The sequence below is a fragment of the Haliaeetus albicilla genome, chromosome 22 (assembly GCF_947461875.1).
Source record: "Haliaeetus albicilla chromosome 22, bHalAlb1.1, whole genome shotgun sequence".
In the NCBI taxonomy this organism is placed as follows: Eukaryota; Metazoa; Chordata; class Aves; order Accipitriformes; family Accipitridae; genus Haliaeetus; species Haliaeetus albicilla.
In genome coordinates, this window is record NC_091504.1 from 7,190,246 (window position 1) to 7,211,027 (window position 20,782).

At 44.3% G+C, this 20,782-nt stretch overlaps 2 protein-coding genes across 9 annotated transcripts in view; one reads left to right on the top strand and one right to left on the bottom strand.

Annotated features, from left to right (window-relative positions):
* Window positions 1–682, top strand: part of IFT140 (intraflagellar transport 140) — a 93,804-nt gene extending 93,122 nt beyond the window's left edge. For all 6 annotated transcript variants that reach the window (XM_069809540.1, XM_069809535.1, XM_069809536.1 and 3 more), the window contains one exon: window positions 232–682. In XM_069809540.1, coding sequence (XP_069665641.1) covers window positions 232–435 — 204 coding nt within the window. In that variant the 3' untranslated portion in view covers window positions 436–682. The remainder of the gene's footprint in view (window positions 1–231) is intronic.
* Window positions 452–20,706, bottom strand: TELO2 (telomere maintenance 2). Of its 3 annotated transcripts, none has more exons than XM_069809542.1 (20): window positions 20,400–20,705; window positions 19,561–19,838; window positions 18,916–18,984; window positions 18,116–18,263; window positions 17,616–17,718; window positions 16,774–16,842; window positions 15,702–15,843; window positions 14,302–14,438; window positions 13,439–13,527; window positions 12,309–12,416; window positions 11,610–11,695; window positions 11,219–11,310; window positions 10,088–10,204; window positions 9,067–9,138; window positions 8,330–8,500; window positions 7,507–7,598; window positions 6,583–6,682; window positions 6,108–6,172; window positions 5,347–5,462; window positions 452–2,205 (listed from the first exon to the last, which is right to left on the bottom strand). In XM_069809542.1, the coding sequence occupies exons 1-20, from the start codon at window positions 20,681–20,683 to the stop codon at window positions 2,102–2,104; spliced, it is 2,442 nt and encodes an 813-aa protein (XP_069665643.1). In that variant the 5' UTR covers window positions 20,684–20,705; the 3' UTR covers window positions 452–2,101. The 3 variants fall into 3 exon arrangements, 2 of the variants coding, with proteins under 2 accessions (XP_069665643.1, XP_069665642.1); XM_069809541.1 differs by having other exon boundaries at window positions 12,309–12,419; window positions 20,400–20,704; XR_011329266.1 differs by lacking the exon at window positions 6,108–6,172 and having other exon boundaries at window positions 12,309–12,419; window positions 20,400–20,706.
* Between the last annotated feature and the right edge of the window lie 76 nt (window positions 20,707–20,782).

The following is a 20,782-nucleotide window of genomic DNA, read 5'->3' on the forward strand; positions in this document are numbered from 1 at the left end:
AAAGACTCCTTCTTTTTTAAACTGAGAAAGACAGAATTGACACAAGTGACTATGAAAGGTTGTCATGTTAGCAAAGGCTACAACTCCTGGCTAAGCATTAGCACCTTTCAACACTAAGCTCCTGTCAAGAGCTTAGCCACACACTAAGGGTGGATGTTTTTCACCATTTTGCTGGGACTTGTATAGCAGTACCACCCCCATCCCGTAACAGTGATCTCTGCATTACTTTAGGCTTACCGGTATCTGGAAGAGATGCAGAAAAGAATTCCACCTATGAACCTGAGCTACTATGTGACTCCACAGACCATTGAGGCAGTTCACCGAGGAGTAGGCATTCCCATAAGCCGAACCCTGGTTCCAGAACAAATGTGCCACAGCAGTATGGAGAACAAGGAGGTGGAAGAAGAAGTGGCTGATGAAGTGGAGGACCCCTGACAACTTAAACGCAAAGTTGACTTTAATACTAGGTCATTTATTCTGTCCGCGTTAGGGGGTCATACATCAGTCAACACACTGCTGTGACAAGGCTTTTTGGTTATTACCAAGAAATTTATTCTTCCTGCTGGACTGTACAAGCAACAGTATTGAAGTTAATATGTTACCTCAAACACTGCATACAAAGATCCACATGTATACCCTGTAATGAAGCTATTTTTAGTATTTTAATAAATTGGGGGGTGGGGGGGAACAACAAGAACTGCAACAAGAACTTCAGGCCTTTTTTCCGAGTACAGAAAAGAGCTGAGTAACTGAGGTGGAGACTCTTGAGTTGACAAAATTTTCAAGTACAACTTTGGTCTGCTAAGGCACTGATTTGTCATTCCCTATAAGTCAGAACTCCTGAAAACAATCTCTGTCCTGTTTGGATAGGAGCTTGGGTAAAAGTCAATCTACTCCCTTAATGCAGCATGAAGGGAGGCTTCCCCCAATCCAAAGCTTTTCTATTTAAATACATCTTAGGGTCACGTAGGCTAGAGCTACCATTTACAAAAATCTGGACTAAACCTCAGTATCACAGAATGGTTGGGGTTGGAAGGGACCTCTGGAGTCATCTGGTCCAATCCTCCCTGCTCAAGCTGCGTCACTTTGAGCCAGTGAAGCTTCTTTTCCAAACACCACAGTTACATCAAGCTACTCTGTACTAGTCAGATTTTTGGATGTAAATTTCTTCCCTGGCACAAGTAGGACTGTGCGAAGTGAAGTCCAATGTAAGCAACCCAGGTTTTGCTCACCTTTAAGCCTGTTACCTTGCCCCACGAAGGTGTACTTATTAAAGTCACTCTCATACATTTCATACCCACTAGCCCTTCTGCTTAGAGTGATTCTTCTTTTCCCCACTTTTTGACTTGCTTCAAAATTTGGGGTGAATATGAAGTTTTTAAATTGTATGCTTTCAGGGAAGACAAGTGGGGGAGATTTTAAGGTCAAAATCTGGATGTTAGTTATCCTTTAATAGAAACTTAGTTCTGTACTAAGATTATATAAAAAGAATTCTTGCTTTGTTCCTTCTTAACCACAGCACAGCTCTAGCTCAAGCCTTAAAGGTTTGGGGCATTTTCAGAACCTCAGTGTAGCTACTCAGTTCTTACATCTCATCAGCAGTATCATTCCCTACACCACGCCACCCCTTCGAACAGCAGGCTGGTAACTATTCTGCCAAACACTGACTGCTAGAAGACACGGGAGCCTTTGTTATGGGCATGTCATAGACTTAGCCCTGGGAGATAAGTGGCCCTCTCCAGTCCTCCTGTTTTTCTGACAAGAAGTCTGCTATGAGATCTTCCCCATATTTTTAGCAGAGTGCTCAAACCTGCCAAGGTTATAAATAGCTGGAGGTGGGGGCTGGGGCGTTGTGGGGAGGATGGCAGTGCGAGCCTACCTTCCTGCATCTGTACACTCCGTACCGGATAGCAATAGCTCACTAAATTGGCCTCCGCTACAAAGTCCAGATGTCAAGTCAGGTTTGCTGGCTTACAGCTCGGCACCCTTCCCCCCTTCTTCCTCTTCTCCAGCCAGGTGACTGCTGAAGAGGCCGCAGCAGTGCCTACACACATCCAGCTGGCAAGAGTATAAGGTAAAGGTCATTTCTTTTACCCTTCAGCTAGGAAGGGACAATTTTGAGTTTCTTTTTCAGGTTCTCCATTAGTAGCAAGTTCTGCAAGGCCAGCCTCCTGCAGTCCCCATCTGGATCTTTCTCCACCACATCTGCAAAAGAAGCAGCCACTGTTAGTTGGAAAATGGGAAAAACTGCTCTTCACCTAACACTTCTCCACTGTTTCACTGACCATCCCACTAAATGCAACAGCAAATGCACCTAACTCTGGGCTGGACATCAGCACTTGCAGGAATTATGTTAGACCAGAAGGCAAAGATGTGCAAACTTGATCATCTTAAGCAGTATGAGTTTAGCTAAGCCCTGACTGTCACTTGTGATAATGCTCAGTTCATTCTTGTAGCAGAAACAAATAGTCAATTGGGTTGAAACACTATAGAAATTGTCTAACCTTGCATTCCATGGGATAACCTCCATGCCAGAATTTATACTTGTGCCCCTGAGCTACACATAACCTTTCTACAGCTGACCTACTAGCATGAATGCAGTTTGCAATTAGAAATCCACTTAAAAGCCTAAAGTCTCCATTCTGCCAATTCCTGCAATCTAAACAAATGCTCAGTGCTCCCTCCTGAAATCTGTGGTCACACTGCCCTTCAAAAGGGGGAAAGAAAGAGGCAGACCCCAAGTTTCAACACATTCTCCATTCTGAGATTAGTCTTCTGATAAACCAGTAGTTCTTTCACACTTTATGCAGCATGTGAGGGAGGGCATGAAGCTGCTTCCAGCAGCTGTTATTTCAGGGGCCCTTAATGGGCCTGCAAAGTAAAAATCAGGATGCATGCAGGATGTCTGAGCAGGGGGAGCCTGGAAGAGCAGAGAGTCTGTGTAAGGATATCCTGTACGCACAAGCAGTGTGCTCAGAGCCCAGTACTGTCAGCCCAAACACATGACTCATTCAGATGGAGTAGGGCTATTTATAACCTCCGGGAGAGCTTCACGATGGTGTTTCCATACTCCCTCTACAGAAGGCAAAAAGGGCGAGGCTACAAGACAGATTAGTACAAGCTCAAACGCTAAGAGAGTGGTGTTGGCACTGTTTCTAATTGCCATGAACATGGACCTTGAACTGCTGCCACTGAAAGGGAGGCACAGGGCACCAGAGGATCATTCAGGTCCTTACATAAAACAAACTTACCTATGACATAGCTCTACAGCACTTGCAAGGAGTGGGGAATTCCCTCAAAGTCAGCTGCTGAGGAATCAAAGGAACTGTTTCCTAGAAATGTTTAGGTATTCCCTCCCTCCCCCGGGAAAGATTAGGCTACTCAACAGTCGGTCCAGCATGCCATTAAGGGCAACAACAGACAAGTACAAGGTGGATCCTGGCCTCTCTCCCCAGCTGAAATGTCCCAAAGCATCCACTAAGTAGACAGTATCGTGACAGTGTCTGAAGTAGTTTCTTACACCACAGTGCAAACACTTTCTAACGGGAAACAGTTCTAGTTACAGCCCAAAGGCTGAAGGGCAGGAACAATCAGTCATATTCACATAATGAACTACAGCAGTCTGCATAGGCTGTGATATAATAACAAATGAGCCAATTTGTAGATTTCTACTAAATGTTTCATGGGTAACATTTTCTAGCCCACTGCTCCTCACTGTGCTTTAGCCATAGCAAGAGAAATGTAGATGCTTTAAGCTGAAACCCAGAGTGGTGACTTCTCCTGGCCATTAGGCGTGGTTACTAGAAGGCTTGCATGCCTGACTGCTACAGCAACAGCTGTAATACATGACACCTCTTGCAAATCTTGTCTGGAAGAGTCATGAAGCAACAGCAAGTCTGCTAGCTCAAAACCATGATTCAATCACAAAAGTAGGTCTCTAGTGACTGACTTCACCTGTTGGAGCAGCAAGGAGGAGCCCAGTGCCTCCCTATAATAGCTGTTTTACAACGAATAGCAAAGGCATAGCCCAAGAAGCTGTTGTGTTTCAGGAAGCAGCTCTAGAAGCCCTTTAAAATTACACTTAAATCATATCTGACCAGATGGGGAGCCAAGTTGTATTCTTTAAGGTTTCTGAATGGCTCCTACAACAATTTCCCCTTCTCCACTATACACACAACTGTGATCTTATACTGGTCTCATTCCCACCAGGATCTACCATGCAATTTTCATGCAAAAGCACGACATCTAAAGAGATGGCCATTACACTACCTATGGACATAAAAAGATGCTACTAGCTCTGTCATCCTCTCCCTTCTAAAAATAACTCATTAAAAACAGATTACACAGACCCTCATGCTGAAAATACATTTATAACATTCCTGGAAAGGCTTTCCTTGGCAATAGCAGTGTTAACTGCAGAGACAAGCAGATTCCTCAGAGCACACCATGTCATGGGAAAAGTAAAGTTTTTGGCCCCACAAGGCAGCTCTCTTCCTTTTAGAGGGCACAGAGCTCCACAACCTGCAAGGATCAGAGGCCGGCTGTGTCAGTGTCGCTTCCTGCCTGCTCCCTGTGGGAAGCCAACTAACCAAGAGCGAGAATGGTGAAGGAAACCAACCCAGGGGGTCACACAAGGTCCACTCAAAATACAGTGGAGGCTTCAGAGCTACAAAGCACAGTGTTATTTCCTCTTGTACTTCCAGCACACTGCAATACCTGACCACCAATTTGTACAGTTCCAGCCTACCAGAACCCACAAACATAGCTTGTGTTGATCTAAGGTGTGTTGGGTGCATCATGCAAAGTCATTTGTTGTCTTTCATAGGTTGTTCTTTCTATCAGCAATAGGAAGTTAGGAGATGGGGCCATGCTCCTCTTCCTCCTATTTTTAGCACTGATGAAACTCATCTTCTGTGCACATGGTGTAAATGGGCCATACAAGCCTTGTATGTTGCTGCTGGACAAAGTCACTGCCTGGATGTAATATGCAGTATGACAATAGTTTCTGCAGCTTCATGAGATGGGTGGTTGGACACTTAGAGAAAGGGGGTACATAATACATTTTGGGATTCTTTTTGGTTGGCCTGTAAGGTGAGGATAGTCACACTTTGAAATGCCATATGCAGCTCTCAGCTTATCGTTTAGATACCTTGGTAATACATCTGTACAGCACACAGTGTGGTCTGGTATTTGCCCTAAACTTACAAGCACCGATAAATATGCTTATCATGCAAATCTCTGGTGCACAACACTAGGACATTACTGCTACAATCACAATTAAAGAGATGCTGCACAAAGACTGCATCACTACACAGAAAAACACTGGTGTACACCACCACATCTTACCTCCCAGCCAGGACTGAGTCTCCAAAAGCTCTTCTGTCATGTCTTGCAGAAGACGTTCCGTAGGGACACTAAGGAGCATGGAAGAGATACAGGACAAAAGACCCTGGCGCACATACCTGTTGGAGAAAGACTGAACTGGTTAGAGCCTGCAGCTTCGTGCTCTACCTCGATTTCCTCACCTCAGGGCTTCTCCAGTTTCAAATGTCTGTGATTATGATGACTTTTGCCATATTCCTACTGATTAGGAGTGTAATCATGCAGCAGCTGGCAGAGTGCCCACATACAGAGCCCCTGCCATGCTGTGGTGCAGGGAGCCTAGCATAATTCAGAGTCGCAGACAAGTCTGAGATCAAAAAAGAAATTGGATGTTTACAGCATTTTGGCTACATATCTTAGTTTCTTCCCAGGGTTGAATGCTTGAATTGAATCTAAGGTTTTCTGAGCTCACTGAGTAAACATAGATGAAACTGTCACATGGATAGTTGATCAAGAAATTTGTCATGCTTTCTACAAGTGACTGTATCTCCACACTAGAAGACACTAGCCAAGTTCATATGTTGGTCTGACATTAAAGCAATGCCTTCATTACACATTCTTGCAATACTCAGTCATAAGAACACAAGGCTGGAGGAGAGCATAGAGTTAATGCATTCAGTCATTGACATTCTCAGTCTGGTGCTAGTCTTAGACAAGGACAAACCATGGCTGGAGACTGGCTCACAGCTGATCTTTAAAAATGAAAGCATACAACTACAACTCACGAGTCAGTGTGGAAACGCAGAGCCCAAACAAACTCCAGCAGTGCCTTTCCCATTGCAGTAACTGCCTGCAAAACAGGATTATGACAGAAACACTGAATACCTTCACGTTCACACTGCCCTACAGAACTGGACCTTGAGATACACCATTGTGAAGATCAGGGTTGCAGTTAACTTTATTTTACAGATGAGGAAACTTAGGCTGTAAAGTGAAATGATGTACCCAACCTCCCCCAGAAGTTGATAGTTTTTCTACCATAAGCAGCAAAAGATAGTGTAGGGTTGTCTTGAATCCCATGTCTCTTTTCTGACCATTTTTTCCCAGCCCTTTTCACAACTTCTCAGCACACACGACTCAAACTTGCTGCCAGTCTAAGTGCAGCAGGCCTCAGAGCACACTGCTATTTCAGAAGGCACCTCTGAACTCCCAGGCTGGAAGCCTCTCCTGCTATCTGCAAGCTCATGCAGCCTTCCTTACCACAGTGTTGACGGCCAAGTACATCAGGATTGCTAAAGTGTGGACCAGTCTTCCAAGGACAAAGTGATCTTCCCCCAGGAGATCAAATGTTGTCAAAGGCCTGCAAGTGCAAGATACAAAGTCCTGTAGCAGTGAGAAAGCTGATCAGTGCATCTTTGGAACAGTCAGGGTGGTTATGCAGGCTGAACTGTCCTCCACAAGCCTGAATCCCTACGACAACAGTCATTATACAGCAATCCCCAGTTTAACATAGGCCACAGCTGTTTGCTCTCATTTTTTGCTCCCAAACCAGTAATATCCTCTAGTCTTACAGCAGGTATCACTTATTCTACCAACAGGCTTTACTTAGAAAGAACTGAATGCAAAAGCTAGCACCACTGCCATACTAGAAACAAACCATTAAGACTGGTATTACAAGAATCTTGATTATCATGGAATCAATTACTCAGCCTTCCTCAAGTTAGCAAAGACTTAAGTGACTGACAATAAACTGTGTCCTGTGTCCTACAACGTGGTCACAAGGACCAGTTCAGGTGACAGGCCAAAACCTGAGACAGAGTTAACTGGTTAAAGACTGCAGTCTGAGTTCTGTGGTTTTGTGTGAACCTCCCAAGGTGGAGGGTCAGCCAAGATAACTGGTTTGGTATTGGTAAAATCATCTGCCTGTGTGTGCCTGCTGACAGATATGTATCTTCACTTCTGCAGGGTCTTATGCACTCCTGTCCAACAAGACTTCATAGGATAAGTTCAAGAGACCACATACCCCTCCTCTCTAAGTTTTATGCATGAGCCAGGCATCAGTGTGTTGTCACTGGACTCCCGTACAGCTTCTGGGCTTCAGTCTGCTGCTCTGAGGCAAGCAGAACAAGCAGAAAGGTTCACTCTGCAGCTGCCATGCCTACATCCCAAGGTATTCACACTTACCTGTCAAACTGCTGAATCAATGGAAAAAAGAAGTGCCCAACAACAGAACTGAACTCATTTGGGCTGGAAGCAAGTTCCGCTTGAGACTGACCCTGTCCAAGAGAAAAATGAAGTCTAGACACAACATGCAGCATTCGACTCTTCCACTTCACTGGACACTGTCAAGGCTATGGGTTCCTTGCAGCCATCTCATTTTCAGCCACTGCTTGCTTGTATGCCTATGGCTACTAGTTTCCAAACTGGATGGCTCACTTCCCATTTCAGATCCTCTCACACATCTAAGTATTTTAGTACAATATAGCTCAGTACTGCTGGGCTAGATAGAAGAAACAAGAACATGCAAGGGATAAAGGAGTTTTGGAAAACAAGTTCTCCAGGATGAACCACAAGGGATTTCTGGGAACCAGGAAACTGGCATTAATTTATCTCCCTGAAAAGTAGGAAGGCTGAGACAGTCCAGTCCAGAGGCAGCTAGTCTGATGGAGGAGGCTCTAGGATCTGTGAGGTGCAGTCACAGCTCCCTGCAGTGGCCAGACAAGCTCAGAACAAACATAGAACAGCAACAACTATCCCTCAAGGCAAGGCAAGGAGTTCAAGGTTTATTCTCCTTTCCCTGCTGGAAGAGAACTACAAGGGTTGGTACTCTGCACTGAAAGATTCAGCCAGATACTAAGATAAATTTATATTTGAAGTTACACAGTCTTTCCTTTGGATTGGGCCCAATTTCACAGGTATTTTACTCTTTCCAGACAGAACTACAGCAACTCCTAGCATACCTATTTTTGCTGGATTTGACATTAGTTTGTTTCTGCCCTGGCCTCACCGTAGCAAATCTCCGAGTCTTGCTTTTGATCCTCTCATCAACAATTCTTCTCCAGTCCTTAGAGCTGTCACTTCCAGGAAGGAGCTGGATACAAGGGTTTTGGGCACCAGAATGCTTGGTCTTCCTATGGGATTTGGGATAGGACAGTTCCTGAGCTGCCAAAACCAATACCTAGACGAAAAAGAGAGAGGTTCTGTTAAAAAGTGGTAATCCTTGTACTAGAGAACCACAACAGAGTTACCTGCACGCAAACTGATAGGAACAGCAAAGCAGAAAGGCACAACAGGTTTAGAATGAAGAACAGCAAGGTAACTGATCCCCAAACAAACAGTTGGCTCTGAGGTACTGACCAAGCACTTGGTCACTTAGCCCTGAAACAGAACAGTGGCTCCCTTCTTCAGACACAGTAAGTGAAATGACGTAGGAGTCATCACAGGCAGATTGCTGTCTTTCAGAAAGTGAAGATATTACAGACTGATGATGTGTTAGGAAACAGCGGCTTCTCCTAGGCAAATAAGCATCCTATGTTTTGCATTCTGTGAGGAAGGATCACTGTACACATGGAGCGTAGCAGGATTACAAACGAGAGGGGAATGCCAGGCACAAATACTAACGTAAGACATTCCCATGTCTGCCTCCTCCTACGAGGAATACAGGGTAACCCCATTACATCTCAGGGAAACAGCACTGGTGCAACAGACACAAGGGAAGTGGGAAGTTAAAAGAAGAGCACTTACATCAAGAATGTCCATGCGCTGACGAAGACTGTAGTTCAGAGAGTAGAACTGGGAGGTCAAGTACTTTGCTACCTGTACAGAAAAATCAAGGCACAATGAACACAAACCCAGGCTGGAAACAGCCTTCTCACTAACTCTAAAAGCACTCCATTTCAGGAGAAGTCCTGCTTCCTGTTAGTTAACAACAAGCCTCCAAGAGAAGGGAAGAGACACGCTGTGCAAATAGGGAAAATTCAGACACTTTCACTTCTAGATTCTCCTGAAGGAAGTAAGTAGCTATGCAGAGGTACCCGAACAACTGCCATGGCAGCTTTGGCACTTTGAAGGAGACCTTACTGTGGCCTTTCAATACTTAAAGGGAGCTTATGAGAAAGACAGAGAGAGACTTTTTACCAGGGCCTGTACTGATAGGACAAGGGGTGAAGGTTTTAAACTGACAGAGGATACATCTAGACTGGACATAAGGAAGAAATTCTTTACTATGAGGATGGTGAGACACTGGAACAGGTTGCCCAGAGAAGTTGCAGATGCCCCATCATAGGAAGTGTTCAAGGTCAGGCTGGATGGGGTTTTGAGCAACCTCATGTAGTGAAAATGTCCCTGCCCATGGCAGGGAGGGCTGGAAGTAGATGATCTCTAAAGGTCCCTTCCAACCCAAACCATTCTATGATTAAAATCACCAGTCAAGTGTTCTTCTAGATAAGCCCTCTGTGCCTCAACTTCCCTCTATGTGAAACCATCTCCCCTTCAGTGCAAGAAGTCCTTATCTAACTTGCCTTGTCAGCTATACTCATACTAACAGCCTCCAAACAGCTCCTCCGGTCCATTACAGCTCTTACAGTTTTCTCTTTCCTGTTGTCATCCATTGCAGATTCTTCAGTACATAGCCCATCTCTGCATAAATGCCGTCAGACATGAACTAGCTATTCTGCCACACTTCTATCAAGCTAGCAAGAGACTTCAGCTGCTTAAATTTTTGCCTGTGCCTCAAGTGGAAAAAGGAAAGCAGTGAGGGACTCACAGGTATTGGATCTGTGGTTAGAACAGCTACTTGAGCTCTCTGACGGAGTTCCACAAAGCCTTCAATACAGGTCTTCTCCTCCAGATGCAATAATATTTTTGCCAGCTCCACACTAACCTGCTCAAAATACAAAAAGAGGAATCAAATCCCTGCAGGTGTTTTTTTTTTCCTCACAGTATTTACATACCATTTCTAACGTTTAAGCAAAGAGGGTATACATGTCCATTACTTAGGAGGGGGAGAAAACACATTAAGCTAAATGCCATCAGGACAGATTTCCCAAAACACTGAACAAACCCCTATGCCAATTTCTCTGTCCACATTCACTTTGGCTTTTTGGACAAGTGGTGGCCTCATGATTTAGGAGGACTTGTCACTGTAACTGACAGGTTAAAGTGTACAGTACCACACCCAAAGCCCATCCAGCTCAGTAACATGCCTGATGAGCAGCAGCAGGTTGCGCACTATTTACCAGACTACACCCCTTCCCTTTCTCAGCTGGCAAAGGCCTATATCTCTGCCACCTTCAAGTGATCACTAACATGTGGAGGTGAGGACTCATCACACCAGTGACCTCATCCCAAGTTCCTCTCACCTGAGCTTTTCATCTTGACCAGTACAACCCAGCTACTCCCTCCAGAAGACATTATGCTTGTACTAGCAAATAGGGAAAGTCCATTTGATTTTATCTCCCTTTTTGTTGGGGAATAACAATTAAATTCAATTTCAATTCAAAATCAATTAAATCTAAAATTAAAATCAATTGGTCTGTGGAATTCACGGCTGCTCTGTAAACTGTATCTCTAATTTTTTTATTGCCCAGCACAAAGCATGGAGCTTCCTCTGCCTCCTCACATTACTGGCAAGGTCTATTTGCAATGCATTTCATTTTCAGCGCTGGAGCTGGTAAATGCCATACTGTTGCCAGCACCTTTGCCTGCTCCTTTGTGCTCTGTATCCTCACCTCCAAAGCAACTATTTCCTTCTGTTTCCCTTCCCAAGTTGAAAGCTTTAAATCCAGGTACACATTAGCCTAGCCTGATGCTCTGCTGGCATATTTAGTCTCCTCATGAGGGCAACAGGATAATCCTGTATTACAGCCCACTGGTAACTTAGCTCATATTACTTCACCTCTCTTGTTGCTGCTGGATTGTTTCGAACCAAGCTCTCAAGAGTCTTGACTGTAGCTTCCCATTTGTCCACATCTTCAGATCCTGTCAGGACTGAAGGTAATCAAAAGACAAACAAAAGCTATTAACAGAATGGTTGGGCTTGGGTATATACCCCCAACTTTCTTCTGCTAATAGTTTGTCTTGTTATAGGCAGGTATCACTGGCCCACCATATGACTGGTATTAGGAACCAAACTGAAATTACTCAGAAATTACAGTTCAACACTTGAGCCCAGATTACTGAAATCCTACAGCTTCTTCAAATTAGCTCAGAAAAACATAAATCTACACAGAGACTATTCTCCCAAAACCAGTAAGAAACAGATAAAGACTCAGCCCAAAATCTCCTACCTTCAATACAGTCTCGGATATACACAGGAGCCTTAATCTTTAGTTCTTTATCCTCTGACATGTCATAAGGGATAAGGTCATCATCACTGTAAAAGAAATAAAGGCAGGAGTTAGTCTATGGGGTATAGATGTTCTTCCTTTCCCCAGCTATCCACACAAAAGGGAAAGAACCAGCACATAACATTGTCATAACGCCATCACTCTTGCATCATCCAGCAGCACTGTTGAAGCCTAGCCTGAAACGGTTCCTTAGGAAGTTCTATGAATTACTCTGAAGCTCAGTGAAATAGCAGTTCTGTGACCAGATCTGGAACTGGATCTCCTGGTCGGTGCAGGAAGGAGTCAGGTCACCAAGAGACTAGAAGCTGATTTTTGAGATTTCTTTATATAGTGACAGAATAAGGCAGGCCCACTATTAAAATGGATAGATATATTCGCAATTCCAGGAAACATGTATCTAAGTCAAATGGAATATGTACAATGGTTGTACATGACATAGGTGTTGCTTAAATTATTGACTAACATACTTGTGTGCAACTTCCCACAAAGTCCTACTCTGCTGCATGCCACTCAGCTGAACAAGGTCAGAAAACACAAGATTTGCCAAGAAATGCAGCTACTGATAGCTCCCTTCTCCCCACATCTGCTCTTAAGAAGCTGCCATTTATTTTCCATTTCCTACAAGTTTCTTGCCCATACCTGTCAAGTTCAGCATCTGACTCCTCATCTGACATCACAAGGGCTGTTGTATGTGATTTCTTGTTACTTTCCAATACCAACGGTGGTGCAGCATCTGCTTTCTCATTCCTGCTGTGAGGAACAAGAATATTAAAACCAGTAAAGTAAAAGTCCCTACTCACAGGCAAGAAACTACCCACACCATCAACCCTTGCTGCCTAAACAGAATGGCAGATCATTATTTCTGCTGCAGTCTCCCACCTAGCTTGGCCAACACAACGAACAAAGTCCTGGGAAGAAGAATGGGGTGAGGGGAGAAGAGAAGCAGAATCTCTTAACAGAAGAGCAATGGATTACAAAAATTAAGCTAGCTAATTTGCTGTGTTCCCCCTGCACTAACTTGTACCTAAGACTGCTAAAGAAAGACCCATCTGTGATAACTGGATCACACTGGCCTGCACCATATTTGAAGCTATGAATTAAACTGAACAAATGGGGAAGAAACATCTTTAACTATTGCTAGTGGGATGAATACAGTAATGGAGAAATTTTTTTTCTGACTCTGTACCTATTTCTGGGACTTTGGCATGTCCTTTCATCTCTCCATTTCTCAAATGCTGTCTACGCCCCTAAAATGGGAGCAAAAAATCTGTATTTCACAGGAGTGCTGGAGAGTTTCATTTGCTAATAATATGAAGTGCTTCATTCATCTGCTGATAAAATTAAGTGCTTCAAAGAGCCTCAGCAGATGCTATGGAAGTTAGGAGCACCAAAGAACCAGTCTTTAGACTGACAGACAGGCTAGATTTTTGTCATGGATGAATGGGCTAAGGGCATATGGCCCAAATGCCAGATTTCCCAGATGTGAACAGAAAGGCCCACTTGATTCCACCCAGGGGCACACAACACCCCTAGGAACTGCAGCATGGTTTCACCACATTCAGCTATCAAACAAGCAATTTTAATACATACTACCATTTGAATTACAAATTTAACGTAACTACACTGCTCTGTAAGAATAAAGTCCATTATAATGCTTAAGAATATGTAAGACATCCCGAATACTGTATACAGTTCTAGTGTGTAACTCAAAAAAAGGTATGGAGAAGAGTAAAAAGATGGCATGGAGATGAAGAGTAGCAATATCTTACTTATCATCTGGAAGGCTGGGGACAACACAGAATGGTGGAGTCTGCACCAGAAGGGACTTCAATTCTCTTGCTTCTTCATCTTCTTCATACTAGACATTCAGAATAACTGTTACTGAACTCTATTTGATTTGCCCAGCATTCAACATTTGACCCTTTGACTGCATGCAAATGAAGACTGAATCATGAGCAGCTGAACCCACACAAATCCCATTTCTTTCAATCACTGTGCTGCCAGCAGTAATGTAATTATGGTGTATAGCAATCTGTGCCATATATAATCTTTGTCCCTATATTTAACAGTATTTAACCTGATCAGACCTTGCCTGAATGTTATTTACAATCTTTAAAACATTTAATAAGTGGCAATGTGACATGATAGATGATACAGGTTTTTAAAGAATTAATGTGATTTAATCATGTAATTCTTATAAAGTCTACTGGAAATAGCAGAGCATATATCCCCATGTCAGTCTTAGAATCTCAACTCAGAGCAGGTCTTCCCACTGTGTCAGGGACTGAATGTTCACCACTGGTTTAGGTTTGAAGTTCCTTCTCAACTTCCACAGGTCAGATTCCAATTCCCTCATGCAATATGATAATCCTCTAGCAGTCCTTTATTATCAACAGTTTACCCAGAACTTTGCCATTGGATTACACTCTTAAGGTCATTCTCAGCCACCTGGCTATTTTCTATACAATTGTTCTTTGTAAACAGATATCGCCTCTTTTTGAAAGTGTTGCTGCCTCTCCTTATTTCCAGATAATAAGTGTTAGAACTTGCTATAACGCCCTGGATCATCTGATTTAAAGCTTTTATTTCCTCTAAGCCCTGCACACCAAACAAATTTCATTATAACCTTCACCTGAAACTTCAGGACAGGCCCGTCAGTATTTATTTTTGAACTAATGCTCTCTGCCACAATCATTCCCAGACGCCGTATTTGTGGCAGGTTGCTGTCCAAGTGGCATTTCACACCCTCCATCATGCTTGTGAGAAGCTCTGAAAAAAAAACCCCCAAAAACCAACAAAACAGTGCATGGAACAATGACAGAAACAAACATTCATCTTTATGCCGGTTCCTGGAGAGGGCATCTTTAGCCGTTCACCACCCAATAATGGGTAGAAAGATAGGAAGGGCCCACACAACTGTGACTCCTCTTTCTGCAATGGCAGTATTGCCCTTCAGCACCAATATAATAAACCCATGCTTTTTCATGCGGTACAAAGTCAACAGAACATTACAATATATTCTAAATTTGGAATATTTTGGTTTTCACTGAAACAAAAAAGGATAGTAAGTCAAGGCAATCTTTAGCTTGTTTTTAGAGTGCTTCAAAGCCGCTTAAGTAAAAAGTCATGTTTTGAGGAAGCTACAAATTCTGACCAGTACAACCATCATGGAGGGAGAAATTACCCTCACCACCTAGATAAGCTGAAACAGGCACGTAACTCAGCCCACAGAGAATGACGGTTGCCAGCTTTACCAGGCAGGCTTACTGCTTTAAGTAGTAAAAAGCTTATCTTTTCAACAACTGTCAGATAAAAAAACATTATAAAACTACAGTACTGTTAGTAAATAACAGGTCACTTATTCACCTAAAGAAGAATTAATTCTAGAATGAAACAGATGAACAGGTCTTGTAAGTCAACCTTCTCCCCGCAAAAGCCACACACACACAGAAGTAACTCTAGACATTGGACAGAAATTTTTTTAATTGCAACTGAAAGAAATTTTAGACTAGGACCCCAATGTGCTACACACTGTATGACTACAGAATAAGAGGTCCTTGCCAGTAACTCACTATCCCTACTCACCTCACACTGAGGGGAGCAGAATGACACAGAGAAATGCACATGGATAGTCAGAGACCAAACAAACAGCTTTTTATGCTGATGTACTTTCCCCTGTCCCCTTTGGAGCCTTACTCATGCTCCCACGGTAAGCCTATGAATAACAAATCACACCATTCCTCTAACGAGTCCCAGAGTTAATCCTTGTTCTCCTGTGACAAAACTTAAGGGTTCCTAAACCACTGTTCAGGTAAGAACCTTAGTTCAAAGATATGCTTCTCCAATTTCATAATTTAAAGCTATACACTTGGAATTATATCATATCAGTACTAAAGAAAAAGGATTCCAGCAGGCTACGCCATTTGCCAAGATGAAGATGGGACAATTTTGTTTATCCATAGATCAAAACAAGATGTTTTTTCCACTTGCAGTCAGACCTTCTGTTAAACAAATCCAACCCCACCACCTCACCTTGTCTGCAGCTCTCAATTTCAGGCTCCTTCAGGTGGGAGAGGCAGATAAGGATGGCCTTGCTAATATACTGCTGCTGCTCAGGTGGAGAGTGTTTCACAGCACTACTGCTTCCCCAGGTCTCCAACAGTTCTTGCAGCACCTCAATCAGAGAACTTGAAATGGATCTTTTCTACACATAAGTAATCTTTCTGAAGCACATTTTTGAAACCTGTTTTCATACAGCACTTTGTATATTCTGATGGCCCTTTGGACTTCATGCTTCCCAGTGAACTTTATGCTCCCTACAAACAGAGCTAACTTTGTATTTCAGGGCCCAAAACATACTGTTTGACCAGCTGAGAACTCCACACCACCTTCGTTTAATATACTAAGTATGGGGTTTTTTTATTTAAAATTATAAAGATGCTTATTTCTCATAAATATTATATGCAAAGCAATATGCATTATTGTCAAAAAACAGTATGATACTTTATGGTTTTGTATGTTTTCAGTCCAATCTTATATAGCTGCCAGTACTTCCAGATAATTTTACAATGTGTAACCAGTGAAAAAAACAAACTAACTGACAAAATGGTAGAGATTTCTGGACATACAAATTTCCTAGAAGTTCCATCACACTGGTGACTTGGAGGGAGAAAATATCGGCATCCTCACTGAGGAAAAGGTAGATGAGAGAGATTCTGATTCATCAACCATTTGGCACACAGACAGTTCTCAAACAACTTCCTCACTTGCTGCCGTTTGCCCAGCCACACAAACAGGGGATGACAGAGAAAGCTGGGAAGGATGGAAGACATGGAACATCTGTCGGAATCCAAGCCTCATTAGTTTTGCTACTTGGAAGACAACTTACCAATTAAATACGAAAAACTAACGCCAGCAGTGCAGAAAGTCTTCTATTTGTATATCACAATTTACTTGTGATATGGTCGGGTTTCCCTCACTCTCATGAACAGTAACAGAAGTGTCTTAGAGAAGTACCAAAACTGTGCACCCCACAGACACACACACTCACACGGTAGAATTTTTTTCCATCAGATACCTCACCAACAATATTACTTAACCTTACTTTGATCAATAAGGCACGCCGAAGGCTATCCAGGGACAGGTAGCCAAGGAGGTTCTGCAGCACCGCAGTCTGCAACAAAAACCATGAGTCTTGCTTTAACTGGGCATAAAGTTGTCATCCAGCAATGACAAGTATGTGTTTTTACTATGTTAAACTTTTCATTCTGAGGGACTGGTTGACAACACTCAAGAGACAGAAAAGTAAGCAAATTTAAAAAAAAAAAACAACCACACACATGCAGTTGCTGATGAAATATATGAAAAAACAGGACAGGAGTACAGCACGGTGTTTTTGCCACCAACCAGATCAGCACAGTCCCAGGCAAACATGGAACACAGGAATTCTAGAGACTCTCTCACATCACAAGCCACAGAACACTTCCTAACACCTTGTGACAAACTTAGGTGCACAGGAATAAAAAACCAACAGTCCTCATCTCATCTACTACTCATCCATGAGGGAGAGTCATGGCTTCTTCAGTCTTTTCTTTCAGGTTCTAAATTAACTAGATGTCTCCAGCTCCCCAGAACACTGAAACTGTGTGCAAATAACCATTTGGTTCCAGAAAAAGAGTACAGTAATTCATTAATCGCCATCAACCCTGAGAAAGCACATGAATCCTACAATTTCAAAGCAACCATTTACCACTTCCTCTTCACTACATTCAGCTGACAGGATGTAAGCCAACAGCTGCACAACTCAGGTACATGTGGAGACTGAAGGCTGATTTCAGAATGAAGACTTAAATCTTACTCAAGAAGACCTGGAGCTCAGCTAAAAACCACATTGGCACTTGGGGAAAACAGGCATGACGACACCGCTGTTCAAGGCGGAGTCCTTACCGTGTGGCAATACTGCAAGAGCAGCACCTTCTGTGTCACCACAAACTGAGCTTTCTTGTTTTTCACAACCAGGTTCCCCAGCAACCTAGACAAGACATCTGCCCTAGCAAGACAGGTTAAGAGCAAAACATTAGGAATCCATGTAATTACTGTCATGCTGCTACTAATCCTAGGAAATTCTGTGAGCAGCTATTTGCAACAAAGTCTCTAAAACACCTCTAAACTTTAAGAGTGAGTCAGTAATTGCAAAGAATGTTTTCACTTCTTTTTTCACTGCATGTCATGACACAGATCTTTAAGGAATGGTGCAGGTTCTCCCTGAGAGGGAACAATCAACTACTTCACTTTACCCCTAGAGCCTCTCAGGAAATGGTACTGCAGAAGAAACCACCTACACAAACACACACACACGTCAGCATCTTTCAGAAACTGATTCTGCAAGTATTTGTGAAAAAATTCCAGCCTTTGGTCTGGATCAGGGAGGAAAGCAGAGTTCTTACCCGGGTGCTCTCTGCACAAAACCAAGGACCACTGCTTCCATCCACCGATCAGGCACACATTCAACCAATCGCCAGCATATTCTTTGCCAGATGCAGTCTGACTTAGTGAGATCCGTTAGGCGGGGTACCAAAACACTCAGAATTTCCTCTGAAGTGGAAGAGAAAATAGGTAAATACACCAGATGGACAGAACTGGTGCAATGGTACTCAAGGTCAGCCTCCAAATTTCAAGATCCTTACAAGATGAAGAAATACAATGTACAGTTTGCAGTTCTAAATTGCCCCTGTGGGAAGAACTAACCTAAGATGATTAAGGAACTTCCAAGTATTCCTCATCACACTAAACAGCTAGAAAATCTTTCCTCTTCTTCCCCAGCCCTGTTAACTACTGCATTCAGTGGCTTAAAAGTCCTAAGCAAAGCCAGACTGAAGGCTACTCATGTGAGAGGGTTATTACATATGGCAGTGATTTATGCTGGCATTTACAAGGCACTTTTAGACCACTGGATGAAAAGCACTAGAAGAGCATTTAATAGTTATACCCCAAATGGCAGGATGAGAAGACTAATGACCTCATCAATTTTTGAGAGAACAGATCACTTTCACATGAGCTGACAGAAAAGCATCAACATCTATCAGATATGTAGTTGAGTAGCCTCAGAAAGCAGACAGCAGCCCATGCAGTCCAACTCACAAAACCCCCAAAGTATTAAGTGGTCATCATCATAGTCATCCGTCCGTACTAATACCGTAAAACAGACTTTCCCCCCCTCCCCAAAATAGTACTGAAAAACACTCACTTTGTCTTCCATGAACGCACACCTTCCCCAGGACATGAGAAACAAAAGAGATTGAGCAATCCAAGCCACCTGGGACAAAACAGACACAAGCTTAACAAGAGCATCACCAGTATCCTCCAAACAACCTTCAGAAGGAGGTGCATACACTTCTACAAGTACTGAAGCCTGAAAACATAGATTAATTATTTCTCTTCAAGCATCGTCTCATCTTCCCCCCACCACCTGCCTTCAGGCACAAAACAGCACCCAGTATTATTTACATGCAGTGAGAGTCAGAAGACTAAAGTAGCTCAGTCCCACTTTAACACAATGGTAACAAAGCCAGTGGTTCATTCAGTGCCATTTAAATCTTCCCTACAATTCCTTCAGCACAGACCAAGTGACCACAATTAAGCTTTGGCAACAGATGATGCTATTTAACTGCTTGTAGGATTGCAGCTTTCAGTGAGATTTTAAAAAGCTTTGGCTGCCTTCCTCATTCCTGGTATCTTATGCTTTTAAACACAACAAACTTCAGCCTGAAGGATAAACATGAGGCTCTGCAATACCCATTATTTGTATTTCAAGCACCAGCCAAGGGGGTCCATGCACAAAACACTTCTGAAGAAGAGCCACCTCTATAGCACAGTCCTCCTGCAATCTTACCTCTTAGAGAATCAGAGATCTTCTGCAGCACCTGGATAACTGCACCACCCAAGAGAGGAAAGTAGTTCTGTGGGAAGAATACTGCTGGGTTTTTCCCCTGGAGTTTATTGCTCACATGATCAGGCAAACATACAATCTTGTTGAGCAGGGCCTCTTGCAGCTCAGGTGAGCCAGCCTGCGCTTGCTGCTGACAGACCTCCCACATCAGCGCTGAAATCCGTCCCTCCTGTAGGAACTGTTCCAGTACCTGAATGACCTCCCTCGGATGAACACTAGGACTGGAAGAAAGTAACTGGAATAAGTCCCTGCCCCTTTTAACTGATAGCAAAAGACGTGCATGCTATTGTTTTGCTATTGTGTTCTCACCACTACAACACTGCAGCTCAATCACACAGAATTTTAATCCAAAACAAGTTAAAATCAAAGCGATTTTAATCCCTTTGTATCTCTACGGTTTCCTTGGCTCCTAGCTTTTCAGGATATTCAACAAGCATAACTGAAGACAGTTCTGTGACCTCTGCAGGAAGCACCGGTGCTGTACGTGGGTTTTGAAACGAAGGGATTCAGGGGAGCCGAGGGCAGTGCAAGGCCTCCCCACGCCCACTCCCACCTCCGTCCACTCGCACGTTTATGCCCCCGTTACACCACAGGTGGGGCACCCTCAGACATCCCTCCTTTTGCGCTCCGAGACGAACTCGGAGGCGGAGGAGCCCCCTCTCAGCTCTCCAGGCCACCGCGCCGCCTGACGCCCGCCTCCGCCCGCCTCCCACCGGGATGCAGGCCCCAGGAGCCCCGGCCGGCCCCGCGGGAGCCGCCCGCCAAGCCCAAGCCGGACTGACCCCGGGGAGGCGAGGGCTTCCAGCAGGACGCAGAGGGCGAGGCCGGGCGGGCCCTCCAGGAAGCAGCCCTGCCACACGCCCTCGGGCCGCGCCGCGCGGGGCGCCCGGGCCAGGCTCCGCAGGAAGGCGCCGAAGAGCGCCCGCTCCCGCTCCCCGAGGGCGGCCGGGCCCCCCGCCGCCGCCAGAGCGGCCCGCACCGCGCCCAGAGCCGCCGCGGCCCCGTCCCCGCTCCGCTCCAGCGCCGCCGCCGCCTCCCGCAGGGCCCGCTCCAGCGCCGCCGCCATGGCGCCGCCGGGGCAGCGACCCCACTTCCGCCCGCCCTCGGCAGCGGCCAATCCGCGACGCCCGCCCGCGTGACGCTCGGGAAAAAGCGCCGCCCGCGC